The following is an 18,524-nucleotide window of genomic DNA, read 5'->3' as shown; positions in this document are numbered from 1 at the left end:
GCACTCTCATTCCCTCCATTGAACAATTTGTTGAAGTACTCCTTCCATCTGTTCTTGATCTCTTCACTCTTCACTAATAGTTGGTTTGCTTCGTCCTTGATGCATTTGACTTGGTTGACATCCCTTGTCTTCCTTTCACGAATCTTGGCCATCCTATAGATATCCTTTTCTCCCTGCTTTGTGTCCAGCCGTTGATAAAGGTCGTCATAGGCTTGACCCCGGGCTCTACTATCTTGATATATCATATATGGTTTTGATGTGCAAACCATTTATTATACTACCAACGTGTTTGAATTCGAGTTTCTTTCAAGCTTGAAAAATGGTTAAAAAGGCATCATTTTCCCTTTCAGGATTATTATTAAAGAACCTTTGTTGCTATTCCTTCATTCCTAGTCCTACTTTAAATGATTGCAACCGTGTTCTGCATAGTGCATTGACCATGTGTGCTACCTTTGATTAATGATAGGTATGTTGACATGATTGCAAACCCTAAGGTCGCTGATGTATTCCGAACTAGGGCAAAGGTATTGACTACATGTGATGCTAAATCTGTATTTTGAAACTGTTGGGCAATTAACTACACCTATTACTAATTTACTATTATAGTTTAGTTTGGAAACTCTTATATCATTTTAAGGGCCCGTTTGGCAAAGCTCCAGCTCCTGCTTCTTTAGCTCTAGATCCTGATCCTCGTGAGGAGTTGATCCTCCTGATTCTCCTAGAAAATCAGAATCATTTTTAAAACCGTTTGACAAGTAAACTGATTCTTGTCTTCTGAGAGTTGGTGGTATGTGGCGATTGTCTGTTTTACTCTTTGCAGTTCAACTTTATTACAAACCAATAAGTAGGATGCATATACGGGAAAAAAATATGAAACAATAACATATAAAATATTCCAATCATAGTAGTGCATAAAATGGTCTCAAATGTTTAATCCATAAATTGGCTCGTTATGTTTTTGTCCAATGGCAATTGCGGGTAATTTCGATCAAATTTTAAGAGGAGATCCATATTTGGTTGGTTGAGGAGCTGTTTTAAGGGAGGGTGGAGCAGGTTTTTTTAGATCCCACCTTTCTTCACAAAAACGACTCCTGATCTTTCGGCTCCACACGAGAATCAGTTTAAAAAAATACCTGTTTGGCACGGCTCCTCCAGATCCTCGCTTAGAATCAGGAGCTGGAGCTGTGCCAAACGGGCCCTAAATATCATGTAGCACAGGAGCATATTTTTCTTAATGGATTGAGGGAGTTTTGGTATGAAAAAAGAAACTAAGGCATACATTATCATATTGTTGGTCCTCGAAAAATAACTACCTTAACCAGTAGTTGCATCACTGACATAATTCGCTATAGCTTCTTTTACTTTGAACTTCGATATTGCATTTTTGATAGGTGGTTTCTGAAATCCGCAAGACAATGGAATCATTTGGTTTTATTGAAGTCGAAACTCCAGTTCTACAGGTATTTTTTTGCATACCTTCTAGGTCTGTATTCATCAGGATCAGCCAGCCTATATAATATGTGACCATTGTAGGGGCCATGCAGTCGATACATATAAATTGGATTTATTATGTTTAAAGAGAATACCTTGTTTTAATTTAAGTGATCAGATCCTGTCAAAGAAAAACTGTGTTTTAAGATCCATTACACATCCTATAAGTTTTTCCACAGATAAACCAATAAATTTTACCTCCTAAATGCATACTACAGTAATGCTTCTGATTTCTGAATTACTTTCCAAGCCTCTAAATCATAAGTTCCACTTTTGAAAATACTAAGGGCCTATTTGTTTTAGCTTTTGGCTAGTCTTTGCCAACCAGAAAAAGGGCAGGTCCAATACTGAAGGCTCCCACATGAGTGAGGTCTGGGGAAGGGATAAACCGAGGCACACCTTTCTCCGCAAATGCGGAGACCGGAGAGGCTGCTTCGAACCCACGATTTGGCGACTCAATGAGACAGCTCTCATTACTGCACCAACCTGCCCTTCTGGTCTTTGCCAGCCAGAAGCTGAAACAAATATTCTAGCTGTTGAGCTAGCTTTTCAAGAGCTGGAAAGCTGGCTTCTAAGGAAATGAAGTAAAAGCTGAAATCATGTCTTGATGAGCTTTTCTGGCTTTTGGTGTGCTGAGAGGCTAAAAATTTATCACAAAAGCCAACAACTAGAAGCCAAAAGCCAGAAAACCAACTTTTGAGCCAAAAACCAAAAGCTGCAGCTCAAAGAAACATGTCCTAACTTAAAAAAACTCGACCTGCGGGGGTAAGGCTGCCCCTAGGCATTATATTAAGAAGACTTTCTCACGCAGGTCTAGAAAATCTCCGAACCCCTGTCCCACCCATACACAACGGCACCGTAGCCCATGTGAGAAACAACCGCGACTGGGACCGGTACCGGGCTTTAGACCTGTGCTTTCGCGTGAGACAGACAAGGGGATTTTGTTAACCACAACTTGAAATTCGCTCCCACAGGGAGTCGAACCCAGACCTGAGGAGTGCTACTCAGAGTTTCAGACCACCTAACCAACTCGGCTAGGGGCCCTTTCGCACATGCCCTAACTTATGTAAGACTTATTCACCACTTAAGCTAGTGGATTGATAACCGTTTAGATAACATGGTTTCCTAAGGTAAATCTTGTTAACTATGCGATTTTGAACCCTTTACTGCAGTAACAACACGATTTAACATGGTCCGGTATTAACATATTTTTTTTTGCTTCTAGTGATTGTGCAACCAAAAAGATAAGGGGCAATCACGTATAACTAAGACTTGTATGTTTTTGTTTTAATAAATCTGTAATGCAGCACTTGTGTGCACTCCAAAACCACCAATAATCTTTCTGTGCTCATAATTTGAATGAAAAATATGATATGCTGATGGAGTGTTGTTCTTTATTTGCTTACATTTAATGTGTGACACGCTCATATTCGACAAAACATTCTGATTGTAAATGAAAACCTATGTGCCTTCTAGGGATGGCAACGGGTTTAAAACCCGCGGGTACAGAGATTACAAACCCGTACCCGCGAGATCAATGTTAAACCCGCACCCGTTACCCGCGACGGGTAGCGTATGTTACCCAAACCCGCTACCCGCGGGTTTATGGCACCCGCGGGTACACCCGCGGGCACAATCATATAACAAATACTAGGTGAGTGCCCGTGCGTTGCAACGGAACCGTATAATAACATGATAACTTATGTACATATCTGTGTTATATTGTTATAAATATGTGCTCGTACGTTGCGACGGAAGTAAAAGATTTGTATGAAACATTAATACGAAACGACAAACATCACTATAATATGCAAAATCCGTGTGCAAAACATTATCAACATCACACAAATTATTTCTAAAAAGTTAATTTAGAATTTTTAATTACAGACAAATGTTATATCACACAAATTATATACATCCCGAGTGAATTAGCAGAGCATGACATCCCAACCCTCATTACCAATTCATGGGGCACAATTTTAATGGTCGCATCCATTTTGGAAAGGCCAGTCCTCCATAATACAAAATGTATCATTCTGTAAATCAGACAACCTTGGTTGTGATGAACAGATCCTCCCTAATGGTAAGTTGGGTCTTGAATTCCTCCGTGAGAACACTAACTTCATCTTTATTACGGTAGTCATCTGCAGACAAAGTCACCATGCACAGACTGTAAATTACCAAGTATAAAAAGGAGAACTCATGTACCGACGCTAATATATGGAAAGTGCCATGAGAACCATTCGCTGAAGTGTTTTGTTGACAAAGCAATAAATAATCATACTAAAGGAAAATTGGCATATTCATATTCTCAGAGTTTCCGACCAGAGCACATTGTCTATAAATATTGTTTACGATATCTATTAGATAATTAACAATAAAGAGTTCTGTAGGAGAACAAGGAACAAACCTGACTACCATGGGGAAGGATTTATGTCCTTGTCAAGCGAACCCAAAAGAAAGATTGTCAGGATCACAATGGTGTGAACATGATTCACATTCAACTTCATCTTGGCCATCCTATAGCTAAGCCCCAGGCCAAGCTAGGCCCTCCCTTATTATGAATCCTACAATCGCCATGGTAAAATGTTATTTAACCTTGGCCCTGCTATAGCTAAGCCCCAGGCCAAGCTAGGCCTACCCCAAGTCTGACTCCTACAGTCACCATGGGAAAATGTTATTTATTTTCTTCCTATGGGTTATTTGGATGAAAACATTTACATCTCGGATGAAATCACCAAAATCAATGACACCCCTTGGTTTGGCATTGAAAAGACCAAACGTCTGCAAAGGCAATTTCATGTTAATTTAACTGATGCCAAAATTGCTTAAAGCACAATACAATAGTGATGAAATACAAATGAGTATAATTGCCAAGCAGATTCTTAAACAGTTCTAGTTGGAATTCTTCCTGTGCAATATAAAATGACCGCAAATATTAACCACTCTTGTCAAATACCTGTTGATCTGTTTGGGCTCCAGATAGTTCGCATTATCCCACTTATGATCAGAAAGACTGGAACGAAAGGGAAAATGAAGAGTTACAATTTTGCTTGCATGAGAAAAAGGAACATCAGTTCAGCATATAATCATTGTGATTTTTAATATTTACTTGTTACTGGTGGAACTTACGTTACTTCATACAAATAGTGTAGGAGCTCCTGAAAATCACTCAATTATCCACTTGCTCTAGGCAGCGCCTTGAAATCACTGAACTCCCCATCGAGAAAATGGCATCTATATGTGTAGAGAAGCTGGTCTTCCAATTCTGTTCTGACCTATCTCGTAGTTAGTGTTAAACGCCATACTCAACCATAAGCACAATACAAAGAGCATAATTGAATCATTAACCTTAATCCCTGGTAGCCCACGCAGACCCAATGAACAAAATCTTGGTACAAAGTTACACAAAAACACACTGGAACATTAGGGCCAAAACTGATGTGTTTGTCATGCATGATATGGCAGATGTGTAAAGCAAGGGAAGGAGAAAACTTACAAGCATAAACCATATGCATGTATGGATCCTCACAGATCAAGCCATGGCAGTGGAGGAACGACATGAAAACTTTAACAAAATATTACCTGCTCCAGCGCTTGCCAACATCATCATATACCCTATTCAATAGGTTGAAAACAATATCGCTACCCTCAAAATTTAATGGCATTAGACTATGACAATATGCAAATTCCAGTGACCGTAAGAACTGATACCCAAATCATCCCTATCAAACCCTAATTCTCATGGCACAAAAACCATCCCAATCAAGTTCTGAAACTCATGACACACAAAGAAAAAACTGAGCACACAAAAAGGAATCGAGAGATGGCCGGCGGGTGAGGTGGAGGGACGAATGGAGCTGCACCACCTTGTTGGAACCCCACGACCTTATCCAGCCTCGCTCGCATAACTGGAGACGGCACGACATGGAGACGATCGTTCGGGTGTGGCCGACGCGGAGCCGGGACGACGACGACCCTGTCGCCGCGTGTGGGGAGGGCTGGTGGAAGCGATGCAGGGACGCCGAGGAAACTTCAACTCACATCATCACTGTCGTCATCCGACTCATCTTCAGAACTGTCCTCATCGCTGCTGCTCTCTTGCTTGACCGTCTTCGAACCATTTTTTGCAACTGCAGCCAAGGGTTTAGCAGCAGGCTTCTTTGCAGGTTCCTTAATGAGAAGATGAATTGGCATCTAAAAACTCTGAAAACTACATTAACAATTCAATTTGCTGGTTGCTGGTTTTTTTCAGCATTAAAACCCAAAAATGATAACATACCTCATCAGATTCAAAGGTCTCGTCGCTAGTGTCATCATCACTGGACTCTTGTTTAGCAATCTTGGGAGCAGCCGCCTTCTTTGTATGTACCTTGTTAACCTGTAGAAATACTAATATTTCTGGGAACATAAGAAACTGACTCTTATACGACATTACAAAAAGTGGCTTAGCATTTTACCGAACAAGAGAATTTGTGTTGACTCGGGTCAAATGAGTGAGAACACTTGGAAAAAACCAAATAAATTAAAACAGTTAACCAGCTAAAATGGCTTAGTAGATTCAGTCAAAGAGGAATCCAGAGTTTGTTTTATAAGAAATTTTCATTTCTAAAAATACCAAAGCATCAAGAAATCTTTAGAAACTAATAGATTGTTCATCAGGTTTTTTGTATCCTGTTCTAGAACCATTTTGCAAAGAAGACCAAAGATCTTCCTCTGATAAATAAATATTAGTGGCCCTGAAGAAATGGCTTTCATATCTTGCATAAAGTATATCAGATTAGCACATGCTAGAATGATTCCTATCATCTTTTTTAAACAAGACGCATGTTACAAATGTGCAGGAGCTAAATGGAGAATTTAAGCCAAAATCCCAATGAGATGATAGGAGTATCATATTATTTCACTTTGATAGATAAGTTTCTGGAATTGTAAAAAATTCAAGAGGACCTAGTAGTAAGTGATGGATGAACATGAACGTATACCTGCAAGATCTCTATAGCGGCAATGTATGCCCGGACGTCACAGTTTGAGTACCCCCAGCCCTTGAGATCAACGATGCAGAGGAATTTCTCCTGCCCTCTGGGGATTCTGCATAGATTAAATTATTACGAGCTGAGACGGTGTTTTGCAGCGCGTGGCAGATCAAATCAACCAGATACTCGGAAGAACTTGCCGCTAGCTAGCTAGATGATGATTACCTGGCACAGATCTTGTCGAAGAAGTAGACAACAAAACCTGCACAATTAAGAGCAGCTAACTGTGTTCAGGCAGGTACGGTTCAGGTCGGACGGCACACAAATGTTAGCAAGGACCAACGACCAAGGAGGGAAGACATAGACATGCATGGACGGAGCAGCTAGCAGTGTCACAACAAGTGCGTACTCTTGAACTCTGCCATGTCACGGCCGACGGAGAAGTGCCTGGCCGCAAAGGCGACGAGGATGGGGCGGCCGGCCCTGTCGCCGCCGCCCATGCACAGCTTGTCCTGCGACAGCTCCCTCCTCACCTGCTCCTCCGGCACGGAGCCGCCGGGCGCCGCCTCCCTCCGCCACTTGAGGAACTTGAGGAACATGGCGGAGGCCTTGTCCACGTCGTGGTCGCGCGCGCGCAGGAACCGACCAGCGTCAGGTTGTCCACCGCCTGCATGCGCACCGGCCTCCTCCAATCAGTTTCTGAAGTCTTTCAGCGATTACTGAAAGATATATCGTTGTTTGATTAATAATAACAATGATGATAATAAATAATCTTTAGGTCTTTTGCCTTGCCTCCTTTGACCAACAGGGATCGATGGAGAGGAGGCAAATTTCAGTAGGGGCTTGCCGGTGGATAACTCATCTTTAAATCCATCACTTACTCCAGAGGCCCAGCTGAAACCCCCATGGACACAACGAAGCACCGAATCGAGCAGAGCCTCGATCAGAGATGCGGGAGGTGGGCTCAGCAGCAGAGGAGGACGCCAACCATGGATCTCGCCGAGTAGGAGACCGCGACCTCGGTGTTCCATGGAGAGCAGCTCGTTGGGGGAGTGGACCGCGGGGGAGAGGAGATCTGCTGGGACCGCTATTCCATGGAGAGCAGCGTGGGCAGGATGGGCTTGCCCGGCCATGGATCTCGCCGAGGAGGAGACCCGACCGTGGATCTCGCTGAGGAGCTGACTGCGATAGAGGATGAGAGGGAGACGCAGGGAGGAAGGGGGACACAGACGATAGATTGACGGGGGGCATCGTGAGCCGTGGTGAGGACGTCGAGGCGGCTGTCACGGCGGGGAGGCGGTCGGGGGCATCGCGAGATTGGGGGCACGGTGCGGGCGAAATTTCCGGGGGCAGGCGGGGCTTGCGCGACGTCCGGGCAGGGGCGGGGGCATGGTGAAGTGTGGACGCCCTCCCTACCTCCTTATAGAGTAGTAAAGATTTATTAAACTGATAGCACATAATAATAAATATTTATTAAACTGATAAAAACATGTACCGATCTTAGCCAAAAGTTTTATGAGTTCCCTGGCATCTGTAGTCTTCTTTTATATCATTTGATTGGCTCCGCTCGCTCAAAGCTTTCGAGGTGGCACTAAATTGAGATGCATGTGCTCTACAATCTACACAGACGCGGGTTTGCGGGCACGGGTACAACATTTTCATACCCACGAGAAAAAACACGTCGGATTGAGAATCAAACCCGTACCCGTACCCACGGGTACAAACTCACACCCAAACCCGCACCTTATAGGGTTTTTACCCGCGGGCACGCGGGTAAAATGTGCCCGTTGCCATCCCTACTGCCTTCGGTGAAAAGTTGACTTGCAGTCTTACACTAAAGCAGAAATGCAGTTAAGATTAAAATGCACAATGTAATTTAATTTTAGACAAATGCTTGATTTCATTATTACATTTAGGCACCATTTGGATCTTTGGAATTGAAATCCATTCTAATAATTATAATTTAGGCACAGATCAATTAAGCTTATATGGTTGTATGCAGAATATATTTGTATACTGGTGTGGCCATATGAGGCTTGGCTCCAACAAGAGCCTTAAAGGCTCCTCTCTAATTTTAGGGGAGATTCCCTCCCCTATCCTCTCCAGCACCGTCTTCTAAATCGTCCTCTAAATATAGAGGATGCATAGAGGATGAGATATAGAGGAGACTGTAAAGGAGGGATATAGAAGACGTTGCTGCAGACAGTCTTAGAAAGATACTTATGTGCTGTATTTCTGTTGTATGGAAGCGAGCCGAAGTGTGTGCTATAATATGTAGAGTAGAAACCATGCTTATTAAAACGACGTTTAAACGTCGTTTAAACTATAAAACGCTGGAAGAAACCGAAACGGTGAAACGTTTTACGATTCTTCGTAAAACGTCGTTTAACGACGTTTAAACGTCACGTTTTGGCGTTTAAACGCTGTATAGCGTGAAACGCTACGTTTCGAGCGTTTAACGACCTAGCCCAATTTCCCGCCCAGGTTTAGGGTTTTCGCTCACCAAAGCCGCGCTCCAGACACTCCAGGAAGTCCAGGCTGCCGCTCCGCTCCAGGCCGCGACACTCCAGGCCACCGCTCTGCCCCCAGGCCGCTCCAGGCCGCCGCCGCTCCAGGCCACCACTCCTCCGCCGCTCCAGCCCAATTTATTGTTGTTTGCAACTTGTAGATGCATACCAAGAAAAGGAACAGGCTAGAGCACAAAAGACTGAATGATTTAGTGTATGTTTCATACAATAGAAAGATGGCCGCTAGGTTCCAAAAATTGCGTGAAGGGAAGAACTTTGATCCTTTGGTTCTTGAAGATTTTAATTGGGACAATGAGTGGGTTGATCCATTAGCTAATTCATCTGTTGTTGGGGATGACCCTCTTTTCACATGGGAGCATGTTGATCATGCCATCGGTGCATCTACACAACTTCAAGTCCGCTACTTTCCTAGGAGAGCTCATGGTACTCAAGTGCCAATTCTTGAGGATGATGAAGATGGTGTTGATGAGGGTGATGAGAATGAAGACGATGACAATTTTGTACTTGACGACCTTGACATGGATGATGAAGAAGAAACAAACAACAGTGGTGGCCGTGGTGATGAGCAACACAAGGATGATGTTGGTTTAGATGATTTGGATGATGGTTATTGAGTGTTTGAGTAACTCTTGTGTGCTTGTGGTTGTGGACATGGCATTCTACTTTAGTTGCTTTTGTGCTATGTTTGTGATTGTGGACTATTAGACATCTCATTCCACTTTGTTTGCAGTTGTCGACTTGCTATTAGTTGAACTTGTGTTATTGTGGTAATGTGGTTGTGGACATGTCATTTTGCACAATATTATTGTGTGAACTTATGTTGGTTGTTTGGTATTTGACTTGATATAATTGCCTAAAATTATGATATATTGAAATTTCCCTATGTTGTTTAAAACTACGTTTAAACTTTGTTTAAACCGTTTAAAAGTTAAAACTCACCCATGAGCGTTTCAACGTTTCGTCGTTTTAATAACCTTGGTAGAAACGTAGCATAAATGATCTATAGAATCAATTTATATCTCCCACCCTATAAATTTAAGATAGGCTTATATCTGAACATTGGAAAGCTATTGATGTTAAATTCCAAGCCAAATAGCCTACTCCATTAAGTATATTCTAATTCCACCAAATGAAAGGATCCAAATGACCCCTAATCGTATTTGGCCTGGAATTTATTTAGGAGTTACTAATTTCAAACATCAGAGAAAGGAGCCTTGGCACAGTGGTAAAGCTGCTGCCTTGTGACTAGGTCACGGGTTCGAGTCGTGGAAACAACCTCTTGCAAATGTAGGGAAAGGCTGCGTATTATAGACCCAAAATGGGTCCGACCCTTCCCCATACCCCGCGCAAGCGGGAGCACATGCACCGGACTGCCCTTTAATTTCAAACATCAGCATATTGGATTCCTATTGTCAGTTCATCTCTAAATCTGGAATAGCTTGTGGTGCATAACAAAGTATCGTCATCGATAGTGCACATAGGTTGTAAAGCTCAGCATCAGAAAAACAGAAAACATATCGGCCATAAACATGTCTTTCTTCTTAAAAAAGGGCCCATATGCTATTGGTGTAGTTGAACCAATGGCACAGGTACAACCTTGCATAGTACTAACGTTATAAAAGAAATAAGTTCCTTTTGTGTCACTATGCTTGTTATTGATCACTAGTTTATCTTCTCTGGTCCTTTCTTATTTACAACATTACACATAACAATGTTAAAAACAGGGAGCAGCAGGTGGTGCTGAAGCTAGACCTTTTATAACCTACCATAACTCACTTCAAAGAGATCTTTACTTGAGGATTGCAACAGAGCTGCATTTGAAAAGGATGTTGGTAAGGTTATGTCTCAGTTACTTGTTCTTTTATTGTCGATAGCTTCATAGTTGGTTCTCTAACCGGTCCATGGCAGCATTAGTTGTTTTTTTTTACGGTGAATGCAGATATAGTACTGGGAATGTTGCATGCAGTATGCCTTCATAAATGTAGAAGAATCTTATATAAAAGATACTACTGTATTGTAGTTAAGTCAGTCTGCAAAATTTAGCACATTATTATAATTATTAATCAATGTATTTTAATTTTGTCAGTATGATCTTAATTTAGCATGTTAAATTGTTAATACAGTTATTTATGAATATAAGCTTTTAAATTTGTTTTCCAGATTAACCTGTGTGCCTTTACGGGTAGATGTTAAATATCTCGCCAAAATATTTTGTATCTATTGGGTGAACTTATCACTTAAAAGATTTCATGATATGCACTTGTATTCACGCCTTTATTCAGCCCTTATGCATTTGAACTTTGAAGGGTATCAATGTGACTATGCAGTATGCACTGTGCCAAGGGTCTATTTTGTTTCTCCAATTTTTTTTTTGCCTCGACGCCAATCTTTTTCTTATTTATATACCCTTGATAAAGTGCAGGTTGGAGGACTTGAGAAAGTCTATGAGATTGGGAGAATATTCCGGAATGAAGGCATTTCTACTCGTCATAATCCTGAATTTACCACTATTGAAGTAGGAGTCCCCCCCCCCTCAAAATATGCTTGTATAAATAGATTACTTTTATCCCTGCCAGCATGAATGATAGTGTATATTCCATGTTCTTTTGTTTGTTTCTTTTTTGTATCGCAGAATATTGACTTCAAATAAGGTCTGACTTTGCTTATCTTTTCAAACTAGATGTATGAAGCATATTCAGACTATGAAAGCATGATGAATATGGCCGAAGAAATTGTTACTCGATGTGCTATGGCTACTCATGGCAAGCTTAAGGTTGACTATGAGGTAATCATGGTCTTCATTCTAATATTAGTTTGAGCATATATTGCACGCTCTTCTGTTTAAATTATTTGGACACCATTGCCTTATCATGAAAACATCATGCTGGATCCCCAATTTCCTACATTACTGTGTAACCTCTTTTGGTGCCATTTCATCAAATTACTTATCAACTGCTACTTCCTGAGCTTGTAGTACATATGCAGATGACAACTAGGCACACACACAACACCTCAATGCAGAGCTGTATATTTCTGTCTTTCTAGCTATTAGTTAACAATGTGTTGTTTAATATTAAACAGGGAACTGAAATCTCTCTCGAAAGACCATGGAGGAGGGAGACCATGCATTCTCTTGTCAAAGAAGCAACTGGAATCGACTTTAACAGCTTTGGACAAGACGTTGAATCTGCTAAAAGAGCTGTGAGGGGACTGCCAGGTTTCGTTGTAGGGAACAGTGAAAGTACTTCACTGCAAGCCTGTTCATCTGTTGGACATGTTCTCAATGAGGTATGTTGAGGCTTTCATTTTGTACACAGTACACTTATTTTGTGATCGATGGTATTTATCTTTGTTCTCTTCCTTTTTTTTGTTGGTGGCTCATGTTAGCTTTAACTCTAGTCTACCCCAACTTGCTTGGAACTATAAGGTTTTGTTATTGTTGTTGTTTTACTTTTTATTAATGGTAATGAGTCTTCTTCTGATCACATAACTCGACCTGCGAGGGGTAAGACAGCCCCCGTGCATTGAATTAAGAAGAAGACCTTCTCACACAGGTCGAGAAAACCCCCGAACCCCTGCCCCACCCATACACAACGGCATCGAAGCCCATGTGAGAACGACCACGACCGGGGCTGAGCCTTAGACCTGTGCTTTGGCATGGGACAGACGAGGGGATTTTTTTAACCACAGCCTGAAATTCGCATAACAAGTGGGATTGGATTGCCTACAAAAAGAAAGTGAAGTTTTTGTTAAGAGAAATAGAAGCCAGCCAAAAAAGAGTAAAGTATTCTACAAAGACCAAACTGCAAAGATCTCTCTGATGGAATCTGGCAACCTATATTGTAGTTTTCGGTGTCCTGTTTTGTGGATTGTCCCATTCCTGGTTATGGGAACCAGAGCCACCATTATGCCGAGTAAACATGCTACCAGTTAATGTGCCTCTGTTTAACTATGGATTCATTGTTTTGAAAATTTTAATTATGTGGACGGATGGTAGTGCACATATTTGGCTGCCACAATCAACTTTCTTATGAATGTGGATACGTTGTTTCTTAAAATTTGTTCATGGATGTTAACGACACGTTTGAAAGTATATGTCATAAGGAGTTTACTAATGATTTATGGAATGTGTAGTGTAGTGAATATTTACAATTGTACTGCTTAACTACATGACAATTAACAAGTGTGCTTTCTTGGTTTACCTCCAGTTTATAAACATGTACGTGCCTATTTCTTGGAAGAGAGAATACCATATTGACCTGTAGTAGTGGCCCACACTCTAGTCAGATTAACTTTGTCCTCACAAAAGAGAGGATAAACAAACATGCTTGGATTGCTAGGTGATACCTGGGGAGTGGGGAGTGCGTCTCTATCAACATAAGTTTGTGGTGGCGGACTTTCATTTTTAGGTGCATGTCTGTAGGGGTAAAAGGCATGATTGCAAGAACAAAGTGATAGAAACTAAAAAGAGAGACAACTCTCCTATGCTTTTGAGAAAAAAAACCTAAAAGGAGAGACACCGACGCTAGAAGTCTTCAAGAAAAGGGTCATCAAAGAGGGCACTTGAAAGAAAGAAGATGACACAAACAATATGTTGGAGAAGATGGCAACCTGTATTTGTAAGGTGGCCTTAGAGGGGTGTGGAGCAGCCAAAGGGAGTGGAGACGAAGCTAAAGATACTTTGTGGTAGAACGAGAAAGTCCAAAAGGCTATTAACAAGAAGAAAGAATGTTATAGATGTTTGTACCATCACATGAGTGTGGGCAACATAGAGAAGTATAAGGTAGCAAAGAAGACCATAAAGCGAGTTGTGTGGCAAAGGGTAGTGCGTATGAGGATCTTTACCAACGTTTGAGTCAAAAGGAAGGAGACAAGGACATATATGGGATGACTAGGGTTACTGAGAGAAAGACAAGGAACTTTAACCATGTAAATTGTTAAGTGCATTAAAGATGAAACAAAACATCTCTTGGTATAGAAGGATGAGATCAGACATAGATGACAAGAGTATTTTGACAAATGTTCAATTGGGAGAATGGGGACACTAGTAGGCGCTTTCTACCTAGGATCCAAAATCAGAGGTTAGAGAGACATTGAAAAGGATGAAAGGGAGTAAGGCAATGGGCTCTGATGGTATCTTTTTGAGACATGGAGATGCCTCGGGATATATCTATAGTATGGCCAACTAAGTTGTTCAACCATATCTTTCGATCGAACAAGATGACTAACGAGTGGAGAAGTATATTGGTACTGATCTACAAGAATAAGGAAGATATTCAAAGTTGTACCGACTACTGGTGAATTAAGTTGAGCCATACTATGAAGCTATGGGAGACTCATCGAGCATTGTCTGAGAGGAATAACGAGGATCTTTATGAACCAATTTGGTTTCATGCCCAGGAGGTCAACCATGGTAGCCATTTTCTTAATAAGACAAGTGATGAAGTAGTATAAGGGGCAGAAGAGAAGGACTTATACATGATTTTCATTGACTTGGAGAAGGTTGATGATAAAATACCAAGGAATGCTATGTATGGGGCTTTGACAAACATAAAGTTCCAACAAGGCACGCTAGACTCATTAAGAAAATGTACAACAATGTTGTGACTAGTGTTTGAATAAGCGATGGAGACACGACTCACGAGTGACTTCTTGATTAGAATATAACTATTTCAAGGGTCAAATTTGAGCCCCTTTCCTTTTTCCATTGATGATGGATCAGGTCATAGGGGCCATACAAGAGAATATTCTTTGGTGTATGTTTTTTTTGTGGACGATATAGTGCTAGTTGATGAAAGACGAGCATGAGTAAATAGAAATATGGAGTTAGAAGGAGACTAGGGTCCAAAGGTTTTAAACTCAGTATAACTAAAATCGAATACATAAAATGTGACTTTGGCACTACTACACATGAGGAAGTAAATGTTAGTTTAGAAGGTCAAGTAGTGCCTAGAAAAGATATATTTGGGATCAATGCTATAGAGAGATAGGAATATTGGTAAAGATGTTAGCCATAGAATCAAAACATGGTGGTGGAAGTGGCACCAAGCATCTAGTGTTTATATGTGACAATAGGGTACCACATAAGCTAAAAGTCAAGTTCTATAGTATGACGATTAGACCTACTATTTTGTATGGTGTAGAATGTTGGCCTACAAAAAACGTCGTGTTCAACAGATAAGTTTTGTGGAAATGCGTAGGTTGCGTTGGATTTGTGGCTGTACAAGGGATTGAGTTCGTAACGATGATATACTTGGTAGGCTAGGGATAGCACCAAATGAAGAAAAGCTTGTTCAAGTCCAACACCATTTGAGATGGTTTGGACATGTCCAACGGAGACCTCTAGAGGCACCAGTGCTAGTGAGATACTAAGGTGTGACAGTAATGGGAAGAGAGGCATGCATGATAAGGCTGAAGTTGATATGAGAAGCCGTAGTAAAAAGAGACTTGAAAGGATGAAGCATACATAAAGATTTTGCCTTGAATAGGAGCTCATGGAAAACAGCTATCCACGTGCCTAATACTTGATTTGTGACTTTTGTTGGGTTTCAACGCCAGCCTACCCCAACTTGAGATAAAAGCTTTGTTGTTGTTGTATGTGGCTATGTCTTGAGAACTTGTTCAGATTAGAGTAGCAATGAAATGTGTTGTTGTTTTCCTTAAGCTCCTGGTTTTCTCCCGAAAAAACGCGGGTTCCCTAATCCTCTTAGATGGATGTAGATAAGAATAGGGAAAAAGAAAAACTGACAGACGAAAAATCAGAACTGTGACCAGAAACTAGAAAAAAAATGACAGACCAAAAAAAAAATGGAAAATAAAAAAAAGACAGCTGACAAAAACAAAGGACAGAGATTCACTTTCCTGCTTTATTATTAGGAACAGACAAAAAGCTCACTGGGTTCATAGTACAATATTAGGAAAGAGGAAAGCAAAGAAACAACACAAAAAATTACAAGGATTCTATCCATTGGTTCTTGAGAGGGAGATAACTACCCTTCGTTCTATGGACAGCCAAGGAAAATTCTTGCTTGTATTTAACTCTATTTGATGTCTTAGTCGGATCTATTGCATTGAAAGTCCAGTCATTTTGTACTATCTACTCAAAATTTTGAACTGCGAGATATAATTGTGCCTTAGTATATTATATATCACGTTCTACGTTTCCTTCAGTTGATTGAAACTTGATTATTTTAGTTAATTTTCACGTTGTCATGAACCTCATTTGAAAGTTTTACATCTCATGCCAGGTGTTTGAAACATTTGTTGAATCTACTCTTGTACAACCAACATTTGTCCTTGACTATCCAGTTGAGATATCACCATTGGCAAAACCACATCGGAGGTAAACACCTATTTCATTTTGCATGGCACCCATATATTATGAGATTCAAATGCTGCAAGATTTTCTATTTCTTAATAAACAATCTATAGGTTTAGTGACATAATAATTTATTCCATTTTTGTGGTTTCTGGTTATGAATGGAGAATTTTGTGTAGTTCATGTAGACTTCATTTTATGGCCATTTGGATTCACCTTCACCTGTTCACTCGTCATTTTAGAAATAGTTGTCTCTATGCTGCAATATCTGCTAAAGGCCAGGGATCTATTGGTACAAATGAACTGTTTTGTCTATTTTGGTTATATAATTAGAGTTTTGGTGCGTTCATCTCAGTAATTATGATGTGATCTTTTGCATTCACCTCCCTATTTTTTCCCTCTTGCTGTAGTCATGTTGGCCTTACTGAGCGATTCGAACTTTTCATTTGTGGTCGTGAGATTGGCAATGCGTTTTCTGAGCTCACAGACCCAATTGATCAGGTAAGAATGTCCTGGTTTCTTAGGGGGTGTTTGGGATGGCTCCAGGTTCAGTTCCAGTGTGGAGCTGTAGTTTATAATATCAATTTAAATAGTTTTAAAAATATTTGTAATTTAAATAATAAACAAAATGATTTATCTAAATGTCTTCTAAAGGCTCCAGCTCCACGATTTTCTGGAGCACCTGCTCCACCAACTACACTAAATTTTCTGGAGCTGTATAGCTGTCACAAACAGGGCCTTAGTGCATGCCTAAATGCCATTATTAGCAGTATTTCTTTGCTAAGTTCTGTAAGGAGTATCAAACATTGAGTATTTGGAATCTTATGCATGTAATTAAATAATTAGTACTATTTCAGTTCACAATCTGTAAAACTACATCATGTGGTACAGTAGTAGACCATTATGAATATTTTTTCCCCTTCAAAACTTTCTTTGTTCCACTGATGGCATGTACTTGAAATAAAAACAAAGGCGGACCAAGGTGGTTGTTTAACTTTCAATAGTCTGTCCGTGATGTAGCATCATAGTACAGCTGTCACGTCCCTGAGGATGTAGCTGTGGGAGCTCGCTGGCCACCGGTTTCCTGCCCGTGGTGGATGGTGGCAAGGTAGATAGGGAGATGAGATAACAGAGAAAGGAAGTGAAAATAGGATTGGTTGTAATTGCTTGTTTATTCCTTGATCACTACTGATTATAAAGGATTTACAGACACAATCCTCTCCTAGACTCTAGCTTGGCTGAACCAGACCTTCCTGATTGATCCCAAATACCCCTCCTTTTGCCTAATTAGCCCCTATTACCAGCGCCTATAAATGTTCCCGACCGTAACAATAGCTCAAGGTTACACCTGGAAACTGGGGAGAAAAGGAAGATGTAATTCAGTCTGAGTTATATATTATGTTATTTAGGTGATCATTAAGATAGATGGAAATCACAATTTGCTTGTTAGATCATTTCAAATTCAAACGTGCATTTTCAAATTTAAATGTTTCTTTATTGCAGAGAAGCCGTTTTGAAAATCAAATAAAACAGCACAATGCTAAGCGTGCTGCAATGGCTAAGGAGGTCAAATCTACCGAGGGTGAAGGCGACGACGATTACTCGTATGAAGTTTCTTTAGACGAGGACTTCTTGACTTCATTGGAATACGGAATGCCACCGGCATCAGGAATGGTAGGACTGATTAAATTGTGTATTTTCGCTACTGCTAACACGCTATTGTTCTTGGAACTGCAAATTATTTGGCGAGAACCTATATCTTCCGTGACTAATTTTTTTGAGTAACCTTACACCAGGGCCTCGGTATCGACCGGTTAGTAATGCTTTTGACGAACTCTTCTAGCATAAGGGACGTTATTGCCTTTCCTGTCTTGAAGATTCAGCAATAGATCCCCTTCATTCTGTGAAGAGGCGTGGCTGCTGAAGAAAACACCAGCAGCCTTCCTTTTGTGCTTGGTTCAGTACAGCAGGTTTTATATCTGCTGACCTTTTTATAGCTCATAGATGTGGCCATTTATTATTTGATGATGTAATTGAGATGTACTATAGTTCAGAGTCCAAGCCGATATTAAAAACTTTATAGATGTTTGAATAATAATGGAATCCACATTTTACAATTAATGTGCTGCAAAACAGCTATCTCCACTGGATACTCTGATTCTTCAGTGACATGGTTGCCTTGAACTACCATTTAAGAGATTCTTTGGTCTA

The 18,524-nt window shown here is 40.6% G+C and overlaps 1 protein-coding gene and 1 pseudogene across 3 annotated transcripts in view; one reads left to right on the top strand and one right to left on the bottom strand.

Moving 5' to 3' along the window:
• Positions 1-18,524, top strand: part of LOC103645723 (lysine--tRNA ligase, chloroplastic/mitochondrial) — a 22,430-nt gene extending 3,906 nt beyond the window's left edge. Inside the window, exons 5-14 of one of the 2 annotated variants that reach the window (XM_020547036.2) lie at positions 467-524; positions 1,392-1,460; positions 10,720-10,827; positions 11,418-11,510; positions 11,676-11,780; positions 12,077-12,283; positions 16,243-16,337; positions 16,724-16,814; positions 17,817-17,987; positions 18,110-18,524. In XM_020547036.2, coding sequence (XP_020402625.1) covers positions 467-524; positions 1,392-1,460; positions 10,720-10,827; positions 11,418-11,510; positions 11,676-11,780; positions 12,077-12,283; positions 16,243-16,337; positions 16,724-16,814; positions 17,817-17,987; positions 18,110-18,202 — 1,090 coding nt within the window. In that variant the 3' untranslated portion in view covers positions 18,203-18,524. The remainder of the gene's footprint in view (positions 1-466; positions 525-1,391; positions 1,461-10,719; positions 10,828-11,417; positions 11,511-11,675; positions 11,781-12,076; positions 12,284-16,242; positions 16,338-16,723; positions 16,815-17,816; positions 17,988-18,109) is intronic. The other variant, XR_004855670.1, reaches the window with a different exon arrangement.
• LOC103644297 (uncharacterized) lies at positions 5,065-7,600 on the bottom strand (annotated as a pseudogene). The gene is made up of 6 exons (XR_004852471.1): positions 7,255-7,600; positions 6,877-7,166; positions 6,693-6,729; positions 6,477-6,582; positions 5,774-5,883; positions 5,065-5,624 (listed from the first exon to the last, which is right to left on the bottom strand). The product of XR_004852471.1 is annotated as an uncharacterized protein (transcript).

The sequence above is a fragment of the Zea mays genome, chromosome 1 (genome assembly GCF_902167145.1).
Source record: "Zea mays cultivar B73 chromosome 1, Zm-B73-REFERENCE-NAM-5.0, whole genome shotgun sequence".
Classification (NCBI taxonomy): domain Eukaryota; kingdom Viridiplantae; phylum Streptophyta; class Magnoliopsida; order Poales; family Poaceae; genus Zea; species Zea mays.
The sequence above is the reverse complement of the archived record's forward strand: the minus strand, read 5'-3'. Positions and strand labels throughout refer to the sequence as shown.